At 45.8% G+C, this 18,160-nt stretch overlaps 1 protein-coding gene across 1 annotated transcript in view; it reads right to left on the reverse strand.

Annotated features, from left to right (window-relative positions):
- Positions 1–18,160, reverse strand: part of birc6 (baculoviral IAP repeat containing 6) — a 135,256-nt gene that overhangs the window by 28,024 nt on the left and 89,072 nt on the right. The window contains exons 65-68 of the mRNA XM_086164050.1: positions 10,250–10,472; positions 5,404–5,549; positions 2,064–2,174; positions 360–577 (exon numbers count right to left, since the gene is read on the reverse strand). Of these exons, the coding sequence (XP_086020176.1) occupies positions 360–577; positions 2,064–2,174; positions 5,404–5,549; positions 10,250–10,472 (698 nt within the window). The remainder of the gene's footprint in view (positions 1–359; positions 578–2,063; positions 2,175–5,403; positions 5,550–10,249; positions 10,473–18,160) is intronic.

Here is an 18,160-nt window from a genome sequence, read left to right on the forward strand (position 1 = left end):
TTAGGAAGAAATGTTGACCCTCCAGATAGCGGTATAAATCACGGCCACTCCCTGAGGTCGGGGCCGAAATCTCCTCATCTGCACATCCGACTGGACGCGCCTCAGCGGACGTCTAGAGAGGGCGAACGATCCCCTCGGGGTGACATTCATTTCGGCCCGGGAATTCTCCTAAGCGTATTTCTCGACCTCTAATAAACCACTCGTTGCTTAAACAGTTCCTGATAGCGCTGATGTTTTTCTTGGATCACATCTGAACACACCGGGACAACAAAGTCCGGTCCCGTGGTGGAGGCCGCAAAAACGGACAAGTTCCTGATGCTCGACGATTAAACGGAAATAATAAACAACAAAAACGTTACCTTCATGATGTCGAGTCGCTCCTCGTCGCAGCGAACGAAGACGCTGGAGGACGAGGACAGGGGCAGCGAGGTGGACAGCGTGACCGCTTCCTGGGCGAGACGACGGGATCTCGCCGCGCTGTTGGTGTCGTTGGCGTTCTTCACTTGGGACATGTAGTGGTAGTTGACCTTGAACATCAGTTTGCCGTCTTCGTCCTCGGACACCATTTCGAAAGTGTCTGAAAATCGAAGTGGTCGATCAGATGCCGTGCGAGGGATCGGACTGACGATTGACCACTAAAGATCGTCAACAGTCGCACAAAGTCTCGGCCGAACCTTCTCCCCCTCGCATCTCCTTTGCAGAATACGGCTGCCGTCCACTGAATATATATTTACGTTCCTGGTATGTGGTGCGTATATGGACACGACGCATAATATCAATGTTTTCTGCGATGCCAGTTCTTGAAAATCTGAATGAATCGACCACGTAATCAGAAAATAGAGCGGTGTTGTCAATATCGGCTATATTTTTATACAGTTATACGATGCTCTGCAACTTCAACGCCAACCAAAGTTCTGGAACCTTTGCTTTCAATACATTATAATTATACCATACAGTTACTCTTGACCTTTGGTTTTAAAATGTACATACAAAATACGCTGAATGTACCAGTTTATGACGATCTGGAGTCAAAGTCAGGTTATAGTCGCTTTTCCCAAATGTACCTGACATACGGAGGAATCAAGAGGTCGTTTCTCACCATTCTAAAAAGCTCATTTCTGACGGCAACAAAGGACATCGCATCAATGTAAATTATCTAAAAGATGAAGCGCACTTCCTTTTCTCTGTAGACCCTCTGGTACATTAGCCAATATATTTCATTTCATTTCGGCGGGTGTAGCCGAGTCCCGGTTGTCAATCTCAGACGTACAGTTTGCTGTGAGGGCTGTCGACGAGTTGACTAATTCTGTCGCTCTGGGCTTTTTTTAAAGGAAAACAAACAAAAAAAAAAACAAAAAAAAACAAATGCCAATGGACGACGTCCAGCGCCAGTCCTCCGGAGAAGAAAAAAACACCAGCCCCCGATGAGAACGGACTCCAAATGATTAAATTCCAAATCTCAGCGACGGCAAAAAAGTGGTCGGGTCATTTTTGTCCATTTTTACGCCTCGCTCTTCATGGCGAATATGGGGAGGCCGCGTTGGCTGATATAAAAGGTCTTGATACCTCACGTGAAACCCAAGGTGGCATCAAGTCTCCAGAAAATAAGAGCGTTATTTCCAATTCTATCAAAAACATGCCGAAATCCAGCGCACTGGAAGTTAAGGACTGCGCGACACAATTTCGTTGGGGGGGAGGACTGGGTTTCGGGGGTTTCAGGGGTTTCAAGTCGGTCTCCCGTCTCCCGTCTCCATGCTGCCTGCACATCGAAATAACACTGTATACAGTGGAGTCACTTGCAATTACTTCAGACATCAAGCAGCTTAAGAAAAAATCAATTGCAACACAGCAAAACCGGCGTAATTAGACCTGACGTGGCCCTAACGGAGAGTGATGGACACGACAAAAGGGACGAGCAGAATGGGAACACAGCCTTCGCCCGCTTTATTTTCACAATATATGGCGTCGCGGCGGAGAGCGCAAATAGTGTGCGTGGAACCGAGGCGAAGACGCCCCGCGGCGTCAGCTCCACCTGGGGGGGAAAGAACCAAAGCGGAACTTACCGAACTGCAGTTTCTTCATGGCGGCGACGTATTTTTCCTCCAGCGAGCGCAGGATGGAGAGGGGCTTGGGCCGGCTGGACGCCTTCCGAGACGATTCCACCAGCTTCCTCTCTGGCGGGGAGGAGGAGGGGAAGGGAATCATGTGGTGAGGGAACAACATGGAGAGTAGAATCCTAGCATGGAGGTTTTAAAAGTCTCCTCTTGTGCACATCCTGCGACAAGCTATTTATAACTAAGCAACTTTATCAAATCTGCACACCCATAACACACACGGACACACACACGTTCATGACGGCAACAATGCAGTGACGGGTAGAAATGGGATACGATTCAGGTTTGTTTGTTGGGTTTTTTGTCGTCGATTGGACGGCGGGTCAGTGAACTGGTCAAAACCGCCCTCGGGAGTTGGGGAATTTAGTTTGCGGCAGAACGGCGAGCGCGCGCTTTATATTAACCGGGATTTCACAAAGCTACTTTGCCGAATCTCGAGGGATTCCCGAGCGAGCGAATTCTATAGGTTGACACGGCTGGAAGCTGGGCGGGGGCTGGAGAAACATAAACCCTAGGAAGAGGACCAGAAAATACTTCTGTCAGACCGCGAGTTCCCGAAACGAAATCACTCCCACGTGCTAATGCTAAAAGCTAATCCATAATCGGCGGCGAGGTTCCGCTCATTCCGTCTCTTCTTAAATCATCCAATTAAATGACGAGACGATACGCCGCGTCAAACTCCTCCTCCGATGATTCCAGAGGACTTTATCATATGGATTTCTCTACGGGAAGAAGCGCGATATTGATCTTCATCTACGACCGCCACGCCTAAATGGCCGGCGCCCCGCCGAAGCGACGCAGAGACGGCCATTTACGTGGGCGGAGCTTAAAGATTCTGCAGTGAATGGGCGTCAGGGGATAATTAATATTGTATACTGTGCGGCGGCGAGGTAATGGGGGAGGTGTAATGACTTCCCACCACGAGGTGGACGTTTTATTTATGGGGCTGCTTTGCTAACGCCACTTACGGCTTGATCTGAGATTTTTTTTTTTTCCTCATTTCTTCATGTAAATCGACATTTTCCGCCCGGCTTGTTGGAATGAATAGCAGATTCTAACGTTTCTAAGTGGTGGAACAGATTTAAAAAAAAAAAAAAAAAAAAAAGGAAAGAAAGAATTCCCTTGAGTTATTGGGATTCAATAAAACATTTCCGTGCGTCCGAGGACTGACCGGGACGTTCCTCGTGTCTGAATATGAGTTTTGGGCCGCGTTGTCGGGGGCGACCGGACTTTAATTCCATGCGACGACACCCTTTCGGTTCCGTCCACTTTTATTTTTAATTTTAAACGTTTACAAAAAAAAAAGTGTGCCTTGAACCGGCTCGTCCGAGACCATTTTACACTCGGAGCTCTTCGGCTTTGTGCGCGATGACGGAATGATAAACTACCTCGGCGGTCAAATGTCCTGAAAAGAAAAAAAAAAAAAAGATTTTCTCAAAAAGAAATGATTTCTAAAACTCGGGAGGAGGGGAGCTCCGGGAAGGGAAGGCGAGGGAACTTCACGTCTGCGCGGACGTCGGGCTTTTCTTTTTACCGCCTGAGTGTCACATTGACGGAAACTCAGAAATGGAAAAAAAAAAAAAAAAAAGACAAAAAAAAAAAAAAAAACCCTGAGATAAACACGGCTATCTACATTTTCCATCACCGTCCGTGGCGGGTCTTCGGGATGCGTCGGACCCGCGTGGATGTCCGAGTAAAGTTATCTTAGAATAAATCCTTGAGGAAGATGAAACCGATAAAACGCCGTCCGTTTTTGAATTTAATTTCTTTAATCCCCGAGTCCGATAGCGATCAACCATCTGGTCCGCGCGGGGCGGCCGGACCGGGGCGACGGGGTCGTTAACGGCGGCCCTTTTCTCCCGGATCTCATCTCAAACGCTTCCAAACGCGGAAACAAAAGCGGATAAATTGGCGTCGCGGGGAATCGATAGCTTCCGCTTTCAGAGGCTGAGAGCGCCGCGCCAGTTATCAAGTCGCCGCGCAGTTGAAATTCAACTGATGACATTTAGCGAGGACGACGGTTCCCCCGCCTGACCAGACCAACACCTTCCAAATTAATCAGAAGTCTAGACTCGGGTGTTCAAACCTTGGCCGCACGTTATTAAGTTTGCCTTTTTTTTTTTCTTTTCCAGACTTCTGCGCTACACGACGCGAATGTTGCTAAATAGGAATGTTGGTCGACGTCGCCCCGTTTTTCGACACGACTCATCATTCAAAAGCCCGGTCGACCTTCCCCTGATTTTTATGAAAGCGGAGTTTATTTGTGACAATAAAAACACAACGCGATGACCGAGCTAACGCAAAAAAAAAGAAAAGAAAAAAAAAAAAGAAAAATAGGCAAAGGTGACAGAACTATCATTTTAACAATATAATAATGATAATAATAATCTAATTCCACTTCCTTCAGACAAAGAGAATATTCGAATCTTTGTACTTTTTAAGACCTTAAAACACTTGATAGCCTTAACTTTGACACTTTATATTTTAATTGTATTTCTTATTCTCCCTATTATCTATTATTAATAATAATAATAATAATAATACATGGGCTTTTTATAGCGCTTTTCATGACACTCAAAGACGCTTCACAAGTAAAAAAACAGAAGGAACAGAACATACACAGAAATTATTGTTATTATTGTTATGTTTTACTTGAAACTCTGGCACAACAATTTCCTTCGGGATAAATAAAGTTGTTCTTATTCTTATTCTGAATGGCGTAAAGGCGCCTTCTTCACTCACGACCAATTTAAATTTCCTCCCCCCTCCATCGATGGGATTAGAATATTCCCTTGAATCGATTATTCCAATGTTTAGTTAAGACATTTTTCTAAGCTCTTCTCACTTTCCTTTCATCGGACATTTCTTGGTGGCAATAAAGATAACTTAAGGAGATGCTGAACGCAAACTTGTGGGTTCAAAACAGGCATATTTATATCCCTGTGGAGCGTGTGGAATATCCTGACTTTAGGGGTAATAAGGAAAAACCCCTGCTCAGATTTTCCCGAGCCAAGATTAAGGTTTAAGCGTTCGATCGCAGATTTTTTTTCTGAGCTTAACTGGGAGGCCGATTATTTTTGTCCTTGCGGCGACGGGTGTGAAAGACGAACGAGAGTCGGGGGGCTGCCGAGGCGATTATGCCGCGTTGAAAGGCCGACAAAGAAGGACAAAACAATGGGGTATATGAATATTTCGTACGCGTGTTGGGGCTCCTTTAGCGTTCCCGTTTATCGCGGCGACCCCAGAGTCCTCGGCGGAGATTCGAGCGGTCGAGACGCACGTGCCGTACCTTGATTTGCCTGCCGCAGGCTGGTCGTAGCCGCGTAGACGATCTCGGCCGTCCTCTGGATGTCAGGGACCAGGAGAGTCAAACCCTCGGGCTCCGGATCCGAGCTATCTGTCTTCACCACACCTTTGCTCTTATCTTTCTTTGACCTGGAACAGGCACAAGAAAAGGTATACAGTCGGCCGTAACGTCGGTGGCAGCTCGATAAGTCGGATTCGAAGATAGGATTTTTTCGCAGGAATTATTCACGGCGGTCAAAGAGGCCCGTTTCCCCCCCCCGGGTCTTTCCAAAGGACGTACTTGCATTTTCCATTTAAAAAAAAAAAAAAAATCAGAATCAATGAACAGAAAATAGCAGCTGGGAATTATCATCGGTGGTTTGTCCATCTTCAAGAATAAGACGAGACCATTCACGTTTTTGTCCATAAATATTTCTGCTTCATGTAAACATTGGACTCAAGGACTCACATCCCAGTTAACCCTCGACCAGGGGTCGGCAACCCGGAACACCCAAAGAGCCATTCGGACCCGGTTTCCTCGGAAAAGAAAACACTGGGAGCCGCAATTACTTTTTGACGTCTAAAATAAAGGTACCACCGTATATATTGCTTTTTATTACCTTTACACTTTGTATAAACAAGTGTGTCGTGTGTTGCTTCTGAAATTCACAAAGTATTACAGAGAAAATTACATTTTATTTATGTAATGAACTCATTTTGAGCTTTGGGCTTTCAGAGCGTGTAGCGGAGCCTTGACCTGAATTTCAAAAATGAATCGGGAAAAAAATCATGAGGTCAGTAAACAATAAAAAATAAATATTTGCAAAATATCTTCATAAATATCTATTTTACCTGGTTTATGGGACTTCTGCTCCTGAACTTCTGCGCACAACATCTGCAAATCGGGACTTTACCGGCTGGCGGGTATACCGGCTTCCGCCAGTGTGACGTTATTTTGAGCGGCGAAAAATAATAAATATAATTTTATTTAATATTTCAAGATCACAATAATCTTCCAACTTAGAACTAAAAGTTAAAAAAATGAATGAACACAAACGAAATATACTTCAATTAAATATTTCTAATTTATTTTCCCAAGCCACTCGGAGCCGCAGTGTAAAGATGGAAGAGCCGCGGGTTGCCGACCCCTGGTCTAGACCGGTACAAAATCGGGCCACAAGTATTGCGTCGCCCGTCCAAACAACGGGAATCAGGCGTTCCAATCACTTCCTCGGCCACAGGTGTAGAAAATCAAGCACCTCGGCATGCAGACTGTTTTAACTAACACTTGTGACAGAACGGGTGGCTCTCAGGAGCTCAGTGAATCCAGCGTGGAGCTGTGATAGGATGCTACCAGTGCCACAAATCCAGCAGCTCCTAAATATTCCACAATCAACAGTGGGCTGGATGAGAAGGACGCGGAGGTGTTTGGGAACGACAGCAATTCAGCTACCAAGCGGTCGGACACGTACACTGACGGAGCGGGTCAGCGGATGCTGAGGCGCACGACCTCCAAACTTCATCTGACCTCCAGATGAGCCGAAGAACGGTGCGCAGAGAGCTTCGTAGAACGGGTTTCCGCGGCCGAGCAGCCGCATCCAAGACCACATCACCGAGTGCCGTGCAAAGCTTGGAACGCCGACACCGGACTCTAGAGCGGTGAAGTCGCCTTCGCTGGATTGCAGAATCTTGCAATCTGATGGACGAGTCCGGGTTTGTCGGTCGCCAGGAGAAGCTACCTGTCTGACGCCATTGTGCCATCAAGTGTGACGTTTGGTGGAGGGGGGATGATGGTCCTCAGGATCTGGGCTTGGACCCTTAGTTCCAGCGAAAGGAACTCTGAAAGCTTCAGCATACCGACACATGTTGGACAATTCCACGGGAACAGTTTGGAGTTGGCCCTTTCCTTTTCCAACAAGACTGCCCACCAGAGCACAAAGCAAGGTCCATCAAGACATGGACGACAGAGAACTTGACCGGCCTGCAGAGTCCTGACCTCAACCCCATAGAACACCTTTGGAGTGAATTAGAGCAAAGACTGAGAGCCAGGCCTTCTTGTCCAACGTCAGCAAATGACCTCACAAATGCACTTCTGGAAGAATGGTCGAAAACTCCCCATAAACGCTCTCCTGAACCTTGAGGACAGGCGTCCCGGAGGAGTTGACGCTGTTCGAGCTGCAAAGGGTGGACCCACGGAATATTGAACCTTATGGATTAGGAATGGGATGCCACTCCTAAGCTGGGGGAATACTTTTGGCCATATCATGTAGTTTCAGCAACACAGATAAATATTTTGTACTTAGGGATATATCTGCCGCGAGGGCCAGTGAGTGAATTTCCGATAGCTGTAACACGCCGCAAAACTAAAAATGTGAGTCCAGCTTGAGCCAGGTGACATTTTCAAAAGCGAAACCTGTCAATTAGGAAAAAAAAGGACAGTCACTTGTTTCCATATTAAAAAGATTTGTTGTGTTTGCCTGCAGTATCTCAAAGGGATCAAACTTTTAGCTCTGAAAAATCTTTTTTTCTTTCTTTCAGTTATACGTCATAACAAAAAAAAAAGCAAAGTTTTATGAAAGTTTGATCTTTGAAATATATCCCGTAATCGCCAAAAAAAGGGAACGCATCAACACAAAAAGCCACACAAGAAATTCAGATTACCAAAGCTACCAAAGATGACTTATAAATTGCAACAACATAAAGTAGTTGCATGTGTGTGTGTGTGTGTGTGTGTGTGTGCCCCACATGACGGTAACCCAAAGCAACGTAAAACCTTTAATTAAAAAAAACTAATATAAATGAGGGCGGAGCTCTTAAATTAGCTCTCAATATTTGGGTAAGATGTAAGACTTGTTCTTCACTTATTAATGAGGCAGACGTTATCGCGCCAGCAGGGACACTCGGGTCAAACTGGTTTTTATTTTGACCTGCCGAGAGGGTTTGTCATGTCCGTCTAAACGCTTTTGTCACCACGTTTATGTCCGACGGCCCGGCGGCTTCGCTCGCCGATCGGGAAGTGAAAGCGTTCCCTCTTTGCCGCACCTGAAACGAACCGTGCGGCTGCGGCGATCGTTTTCTAAAAATCCCGGGGCGATACATCATTCATAATAAGGGCGTCGGACATGTATGCTCGCTCTATGCGTGCACGTAAACCTGACGAGTCTCCAGCTCGCTCAGGAGGAAGAACCCGGCTCGAAGCTGGAAGCCAAGGATTTCTACCTGAAGCCTAAGAGGATTTTCTTTTTTTTTTGGTCTGGCGCTGCTGCTCCCCTTTGGTTAGAAAACACACGGCGTATTTCTGGAAAGGTGTCCGGAGCCCCTTCCGAAAGCGGCTTAGGAGTCCCTGGGGCGCCTCCCGAGGCAAAGTCACAAGTCCATTTTTTACTGTTTATTTGCATGCGGTGCCTTAATGTGTGAATGCGGAATGTGACTGCAGATGTAAAGAGTGCCGGTGAGGCAGCGTAGCAGAGAGATGGCGATATCGGAGTGTGTTCTGCAGTGTGCCATTACTGCGCCATAGTATTATATTATGCGTGAGGTTAGGGTTAGGATGGTTAGGATGGTTTTTTTTTTTCCACCTATAAATTTCTTATGAATTGAAAATCATCCCACGAATTTCACCGGGATGAATATCGGATGTATATTTTCTTTTTTGAACTCGAGCCTCTATTTCCCTACATCAATGACAGGTACATATACCGCAGATAATGAGGTGACGAGATCATGTCACGGCATGAAATAACAGAAATATCGGGATTCTGAAGAAAAAAAAACAAAACAAAACAAAAAAATCCACTCCACATCAGGTCATCTAACAGGATATGATGCTTCTGTCCTAAACTCTGAGTCTAACCTTATTGTTTTAGTAAAGACACGGCAGGAACCCATCTTTTATTAAAGATAGACTTCTGAAGTCTTAATGAATATGTCATTTGCTCCATCTGGCCAAAGTCCCATCTATTTTGAAGTATGGGACATTTACATCAAACAAAAAGCGTGATGTATATTTTTAATCAAGATTTTCCCCCTAGAACCGGAGAACATCTTCACTTGATTGATTTTTATCCTTTGTAAAAAGTAGGGTATTTCAAATCTTTTTGAATTATTATTCCGCACGCAGGTGAAGACACGGTCCAAGCAGGTTGGAATGGGTGGAGAAAAGTGTCAGGGGTACCAAGAGATAGAAGAACATCAGCCAGAATAAAAGGAAAGGTGTACAAGACAGTGGTGAGACCAGCGATGATGTTTGGACTAGAAACTGTTCCAATGACCAAAAGACAGCAGGCAGAACTAGAGGTTGCAGAGATGAAGATGTTGAGGTTCTCTTTGGGAGTGACCAGGATGGAGAGGATCAGGAATGAGTCTATCAGAGGAACGGCACATGTTAGATGTTTTGGAGAGAAGGTCAGAGAAGCCAGACTGAGATGGTTGGGTCATGGACAGAGGAGGGATAGAGAATATATTGGTAGACGGATGCTGGAATTGGAGCTGCCAGGCAAGAGGTCTGGAGGAAGACCAAAGAGAAGATGTATGGACGTAGTGAGAGAAGATATGAAGGTAGTTGGTGTGAGAGAGCAGGATCCAGAGAATAGGGTGAGATGGAGAAAGTTGACTCGCTGTGGCGACACCTGAAGGGAAAAGCCGAAAGAAGAAGAAGAAGATACAGGTAAACCGACTTGATTTTTTCGCAGGCAGGACCGACACTTGCGGGCGAGAAGCACGACGGCGCACAAACATTTGCTCTCGGCGCCGTCCAGTGACGGTCACTCGTTTCCGCCGCGTCACATTTACATTCATTCAATTCGCTTTCGGTCGAAGCCAATCGGTTAAACGGTCTTTGTGCGACTGACCTGAGGCGATTGGTGTACGTGTCCACGCATGTCTTCATCTTGGCCAGCAGCATGCCGACAGAGGTCTGCCCCTCGGACTGGTCCTCGTCGTCCTCCTCCTCGTCCTGCCCCGGGTCCCCGGACAGCGGCAGCAGCAGAGGCACCAGGGATGTGCAGGTGGAGATGGCCCTCAACAGCTCCAGCAGCGCCCGGTAAAGGGGAACGTGACGTGCCATATCCAGAACTGCAGGGCGACAAGACGGTGTTTGAGCAAAGAGCTTTGTGGAGAGCATCGCAGAAAAATAAAGTTAGCACTACAACCGTGGGTCTGAGTCCTGCTTTGGCTTTGACCAATCGCAAGAAACTACCCTTTCCAGTGACACAAGGAGACGCTCAAGACTTGTATGTCCGAACCGTCTCAAGCACCAAATGCATTTGTTTTTGTCAGGGAGCAGATCAGCTGAAGCAGACGGTTGACCACAGACAACAAGTCATTCCTGAGCCTAACAATGGCATTCATGCGACAAGAGGTGTTTGCCGACCTCGCCTTCGCGGTTTGAGAATTTCGGCTCAACTAATATAAGTTACATCTTTTGGGGTCCACTTCGGATATCGGAGCTTTCAGAGAATCCGAGTGCATTGGCGGGGTGTCTTACTTTCAGTTGTTCAGAGGGAAGCTTGAAACGATGCAGGACTCTGACTGAAAACCTTCCCTGAACTTCTATCACTTTGGGGATCGGCACACGTTTTCATTCTTGCTTCAACTATTCCTTTAACTAACCCAACGCAACAGCTGTCTGGGATGCAATCATTGACAATAATACGAGTGCCTCCAGCGGGGACCATGGAGAAATGACAAAGAGGCTGCAGAGATGGCGGCGGCGGCGGCGGCGGCGGCAAAAACGAACCTGGCGTCGGAGAGGTGCTCTGTGTGAGACTGTGACAGTCAACAGTCCACCTCAGTCTTTTCTAAAGGCATAAACCAAACCTGACAGTTCCCCAACCGGAGCCTGAAATAAAAGGATGTGAAGGGCCTGCAGCCTGAGTCGGCTGGAGACGTATGCTGAAGGAAGCCTCGGACTGAGCAGCCAAAAGTTTGGTCTTGATGAGTAAGACTAGAATGTATTCGAGCCTATTTTCCCAATGTCGATTTGCCACTTCGGAAAATGATTTCGAGAAGTAGAATAACCAAAGAATGGCTAAGCTAGCAACTGTGTGAGTTCAATGCTAATGCACGGTTTCCACTCTTCTATATTATATCTCAGCAAGTTCCAAAAGGACATTTCGATAATGTAAGCGGACGTCCCTTTCTGTTCTAGTATCCCGTAGGATCCATGGAAAAGGACCACATTACGATTGGTGACACAAGGAAAGTTCTGCAGAACGACTAGATGTCACCATGTGAGGTCTCCTGGTCTTGTCTAAAGGGATCGTGGCCCCCTGAGCCCCACCATCGCTGAACAAAAGCACACATCCAGTTCGAATCGGCTTTCTTCCCACCTCTACCTGCTTCTGTTGGTACCCCAAAATGTAAAAGTAGGCCAGGTTCTCCATTGACTGCTTAGGAAGGACTCTTCCACTGCCCGTGGCTTGCCAACGGCGTGTTCGCAAAAGGTCCAAAAAAGGTCGGACACTACAAGGGGATTGATCTTACAACCGGTCGAGATGCTGACTTGATGTGCGGCAGCGACGCCTGGCAAATTCTAGCATTCTAGCACAGGACCAATAGTCTTATCCGTCATAATACAACGTCAACAAGGGCAACAGACAACCTGGCAAATCTTGGCTCTTCCAAAATTCTCAGAAACATCGCCAGCCTCCCCGTAGAGCTTCCAGCCAGACTACTAAGCAAAGCATGGTAGCTAACTCAACCTGTTGACAGGTTACCCGGCTAACTAGTTCATCGGCTACAATTTGTGCCGTCTTTGAGCATCATTATAAATGGACTAAAAATGTTTCAATTGACTTGTATCAGAATTATAGTACAGTAAACCCTTGTTTTTTGCGGGGGTTACGTTCCAAAAAGAACCCGTGATCGGCAAAATCCGTCAAGAAGAAACCTTTATTTGTTTTACAATTATTATACAATTAAATACTCTATTACACATTGCTGCTGTCGTCCTTCGGAACGAACGGAAGATTCATTCATTCCGTAATGCCGACCTACAGCCGCATAGCTTCTAGCTTCCCTTAGCATGTCCAGAAGTTTAACTTTATCTGCCATAGATAGCATCTTCCGCTGCCTTTTGTCGCTCCAGAGCGTTTTGTCAACATTATGGGTTTTAGAGAAACTCGAAAATTGCGAGAGAATTTGCACGTACGTCATGTAAATTTGTCAAGCTGTTTTACGTACGTGTACGTATTAAACTGCGCCGTTAGTGACGCACAGGTAGAGAAGAAGCGGAGTGACTTTTCAGCCAATCAGAATGCAGAACACAATGCACCATGCAAATCCGTGAAGTAGCCAAACCGTGAAAAGTAAACCGTGTTCTAGCGAAGGGATCGCTGAAAGAGAGGGGATATCCGACTTTGTTCCTGGTCCAACGTCGCAGCGAGATGTCAGTAAAACAGTCGCTCCCCGTCCCCAATCTCATTCAGGGAAATGAAGTGAACGGGTGAGGGATCTTCCGATCCAAAGGAGGACAGATTTTCCGTTTAAGTGATACTCAGATATCAATCAGTCTGTAGTTCGACGCTCTTTATGACATCATCATCATCATCATCGTTATCAATACCGCAATACATTGACTGTTAGTCGAGCCTTTCGCTTCTCAGAGGCTCTGCTGCTGCTGAAGTCATTGAGATGCAAAACAAGCGCAGCAATTTAGGCCTGGTATAATTTGGGAGACGAGTTATCAATGTCTTCTTTCAACTTCTTCAAAGGCAATCTGCGATTTTCCGATTGTGCCTCGGCGAGATGGGCTTTCAATCCCGGTATCGGTATTCATGAGACAACTCGCACTGGTAAACAAGTAGACGGATCTCTCGAGACAAACGGGCTATAAAGGTAAAAAACCTTGCCGTACAAGTTAGCGGTGCCATTTTAGTAATTATGACTTTGACTGAGAAGCAGAAACAAATTATCCCAATTGTGAGGCTGAGGAACAACTTCGATTCCGTGATGGAATTTTTGTTTCGGATATCGGTGTCCGTCGACGCCACGCGTGTCAAACTCAAGGCCCGAGAAACGTCTGATTGTCTGAAAATAAATAAGTCAAACACGTGCATTGATCATAAACTGCATTTCCCGCAATTCATGCCGATCATGGTGCCCGCCAAGTGACGGCATCGCAGTGAATCCACATCGATGCTATTTTGAACAAGTGGAATTGAGAAATACAAATGATTCGTAAATCTCCAGGAAGAGAAAAGTATCTTTGAGCATCTTTGTGCTTCGAGGAGAAAAAGCGGTTATGAGCGGTTATTGTGTTATGAGGCAGCGTCGCTTGTCAAACTGGCAACCTCGTTGACACCAAACACGGAGCTAAGTATGCTAAAGTTAGCCTCCCGGAAAAGCAACAAATTGTCCAAGAATTAAAAGAATTAAACTACGACGGCGGCAGAATGTGTTCACCAAAAACACTGCAGCGGTGAAAGCTAGCTTGGGAACAGAGCAACTAGTAGACATCATTATTTTTTACATCCATGCAAACGCATATGTAACATTTTGGACTTGAATGAGCCATAAATCCAGAGTTATTTCACATCAAGGTGTAGTTACATTTATTTTACATTACACTTCGCTCTATTCTTACTGTTAGCATAGCATGTGGCCCTTTGAGGGCAACCATGGACAAGTGTGACTCCCCCGGTCTAAACGAATTGAGCAAATCAAACTAACATCACAAACTAGCATGACGGTAAAACCATCGTCACGGAACGACGACATCCTATTGAACGAAGGCAGGGTAAAAAGACAAAAGGCCGCACAGAGCTGAGGATCCGGCCGAATTAATTCTGAGCCATTGTTTTGGGGTCGGCGCGAGCGGCTCTTGAACAAAAGACAATCAAACACAAGGGTCCACTGAGACGGACGCATGTATCAACAAGCGGCATCCTTGTCTGAGAGGAGCTGTCGGGGTTCAAGGGAAGAACTCGACTTAAAATACATGGAAAGGCTCCTCTTCTGCGGCTCCCGCGCTGTTTTACATTTATATTGAAATTCCCGGCTCCCGACCGACTTCCAGCATCCACACAACACTGACCTCCCGAGGCGCTAATCTGCTCTAAGATCCTTTTACCGGTTTCTCCGGGTGTCACCTCGCATAGAATCCCAATCCCCGCCTCGCCCCGCATCCAAGTAATTACTCAGAGATTCAGAATTCCTCCTGCAGCGTCGGGGTAGTTTTGCCCTTTGCTGTGGTTAAACACCGAACGGTCATCGGACCGAGACCGGGGGAACATCGAACAAACAACTCCGAGATGTATCTCGTCAATAAATCGGTCCGTGTAAACACACTCGGATTCGGGGTCGGGTGTAACTTTGTCGTCGCGAGAAGAATAACAAGTTGGACGGCGATTAAGGGTCACGCGGCGTTACTTAAACACACATTTCGATGCACGCGTACGATGCAATTATTTCGCTTTTTGACTGGAGTGAAACAGGAGAGGTGCGCGGGAGTCTTCATGTGAAAAGTGCCATTCGGCAGCGACGCGCTTTTTTTCTCCCGATCGCCGTGTTAATTACGAGGAAAACATATCCGTCAAAAAAAGAAACAACGGGCGAGCACAACCAATGAAAGCCTTACGCTCCGATTTTAATCCCGTCGTGACGAACACATTAACTTTAACGGCTCCTGTTATGTTTCCACAAATGAATCCCTCTATCATAAAAGACAAGAATCATTTCCGTGGTTAACCATCTCATTTGCAGTAAAAAATAAATAAATAAATTAAGATCTATTTCCAGATCCGGGCTGCTCGACCAGGAGATGATATCCTCGAGCCTAATCTCCGGAGACGTCTGCGCGGAGGACGTGACCACGATCGCGGGAAGGAGAAAAATGGCGTCCCGCTGGAGAAAAATGGCAGCCCAAACCGGGCCGGACATCGATCACACGGCCGCGTCCGTCCTGGCGGCGGCGGCGGCGGCGGCGGCGACCCGCGGCCGTCGCCGTGTTAGGACCGTCCGGGGCGCGGTGTGATTTAGCACCTTCGGCGGGGGCGCGGAGATGGGCGCCGCATTTGGGCCGCCCGGGCTGATTAATAGTTAAGGTGGGGCCTGTAGACCTGAAGAGGAGTGCTTTCCAAGAATGAATCACGCCATGTGGAAGGGGCCGCTTGAAATAAAGGCGCCGCTGCCGGATTATAATGTCTCCCCGTTCGGCCGTGTCGGCTCACCCGGGTGTCAAATCAATATCTGAGCTGAAATAAGTGTCAGGAAGTTGCATGCGGAATCAGAGAAGACGCATGTGCTGCATAAAGACCGGGATTGGTTTATTCTCTTCCGAACTCGTCGGCGTCTGCAGATGGCGAGGTTCCTACGTGCCGTTTGGGGGGGTTTTGGTGTCACGTTTCAGAAAATGCAGCTTTTTTTTTTTTTTTTTCCGGACAGGATTTACATGAAGTCCAAGCGAACGCGAAGCCGCTCTGTCCGAGACCGATCTCCGTTAATTGTTCCGTCGGGAAAGTCAAATGACGCCGCAGGTTTTTCCGAATCTCACCCGACTGTTCGTATACTCGTCGGAAATAGACTCACGGCCGAAAAGCAACCTTTTTTTTTCCCAGCTATCCAAAATACGATCCTCTACCCATTTATTTAAATACGTTTCCAGAACGACACATTGTTTTCCAAATTATTTACCATTTTCTCTTTGATTTTTTTTTTTTTTTTCCCCTGTGAATAAAAAATGTGTCTTTTGTTTTTCGGGCCGAGCCAGGACCGCAGGAGCCCCTCCTTTGAATTTTTTTTTATGGATGCAATTTTTATGCGTCTGTTTTGCGGTTCCTTCCTCGGGCCAAACTGCTCCTTGGCCGCTCAGCGTTTGTGGTTCCATCTATCTAAGACTCCTCAAAAGAGCACGTATGGGACAAACCGCAGGAAACTAGGAACCGCTTTCCGTCAAGGTGACCGACAATTAAATGAAATAAGTGACTAAATAAATAAATCTCGATCTTGATGAAAAAACAACTACCGTATTTTCTGGACTATATATTTTTTCCCAGGTTTTGAACTATGTATACAAAAGTGCGACTGGTCCATGGATTTTTCTTCCATCTCTAGGGCGCGGAAGTAGAATCCAAAATAAGATAAGACGTATAAATCGATGCAAAGAAGAACAGCAGAAAGAGCAGATAGAACACGCACGAAAAATTACTAACTGGTACTTGTTTTCAAATCCTCGCCCCTTCATCATGGAAACCACAAGAAGAAGCTCCTACGATGCAAGTTTTAAGTCGAAGGCCATGGAGCTTGCGATCCACGAAGAAAACGCTAGCTTAGCGTCAATGAATCTATGCTAAGACGTTGGAGGCAGTTAATAATAATATTATTAATAATAATAATAATAATAAATACTGGTTATCTGTTACGTTTTCATCGGCAAAGTTGCTGCCGCGCTAAAAGGCACTGGTTCGGGAAGAGTCTGTTCAAGCACATACATGTACCTTTACCAATCGTTCTGTACATGCAGTAAATATCATTTTTTTTCAACACAGATATCTGCGGCTTATCGCTTGGTGCGGCTTTTTTTTTCACATTTTATTTTAAATAGAGCGGATGCGGCTTATTTTTAATTTTAATTCCTTTTTTAATTCCTCTCCCCTCAGCCGCAGGGAATCTTCAATCTTTGTAGTTACTGCTAACAGTTAAGACAATTCATATTTCATTGCATTTCTTATTCTTCCTCCTTTCTACTATTATCTATTACTGTTATGTTTTTACTTGAAACTCTGGCACAACAATTTCCTTCGGGATTAATAAAGTTGTTCTCATCTCTCATCTCATTTACAGGTGCGCTCTATAGTCCAGAAAATACAGTACTTAAATAATAGAATAATTTTAAAAAAATGAACCGCCTACTAATTAATATATTAAATAATATTATTGTAAGCTTTGCATACATTTTTAAATACAAAAACGTAACATATACACTGCTCCAAAAAATAAAGGGAACACTTAAAAAACACATCCTAGATCTAAATGAATGAAATATTCTTATGAAATACTTTGCTCTTTACACAGTTGAATGTGCCGACAACAAAATCACACAAAAATGATCAATGGAAATCAATTGTATCAACCCATGGAGGTCTGGATTAGGAATCACACTCCAAATGAAAGTGTAAAAACAAACTCCAGGCTGATCCAACTTTGATGTAATGTCCTTAAAACAAGTCCAAATGAATCTGTGTTGCTTCCTGAGTGGACACTATGATTTCACACAAGTGGGATTGACTTGGAGTTACATTGTGTTGTTCAAGTGTTCCCTTTATTTTTTTGAGCAGTATATTATCGACGGAACTGTCCCGATCGTCCAGGTATCATGTGTTGTCATTCGAAGTTGCTGATGTGTTGCGTATGCTAACATGTGACGGGGATGGGGTTTCCCTGCGGCGATGGGAAGCGGAAGGACGGTTCGTCTCCTTAAAACCGTCACGGCTGCTCAAAGTACTCCTTCTTTTATGAGCGACATCAAGTATTCGGCTTCACCGAGCTGTGACTGATTTTTATTTTTTTGCTGCGTGAGGTTGCTAAGGTCACATTAGCTCGCTGAGGACGTCGGACGAAAACCGGACGGGTTATTTTGCGGCGAGTGTTTCCCAACCCTTTGTGTATAAAATGCGAATAAGCTACCGAATCCCGTTTGAGGGCCCGAAGGAACGAACCGCCACCTGCGAGGAATCGTCTCCAACAAGTCTGCGGGATTGCGGAGGGATGAAAATGAGCCCCGAAACACATTCAAAAAGATCTCATTGTGCATTCGGTGAGGC

Source organism: Fistularia commersonii, chromosome 2, assembly GCF_037954325.1.
Source record: "Fistularia commersonii isolate RoL2024-O1a breed Wild chromosome 2, RoL_Fcom_v1.0, whole genome shotgun sequence".
In the NCBI taxonomy this organism is placed as follows: Eukaryota; Metazoa; Chordata; class Actinopteri; order Syngnathiformes; family Fistulariidae; genus Fistularia; species Fistularia commersonii.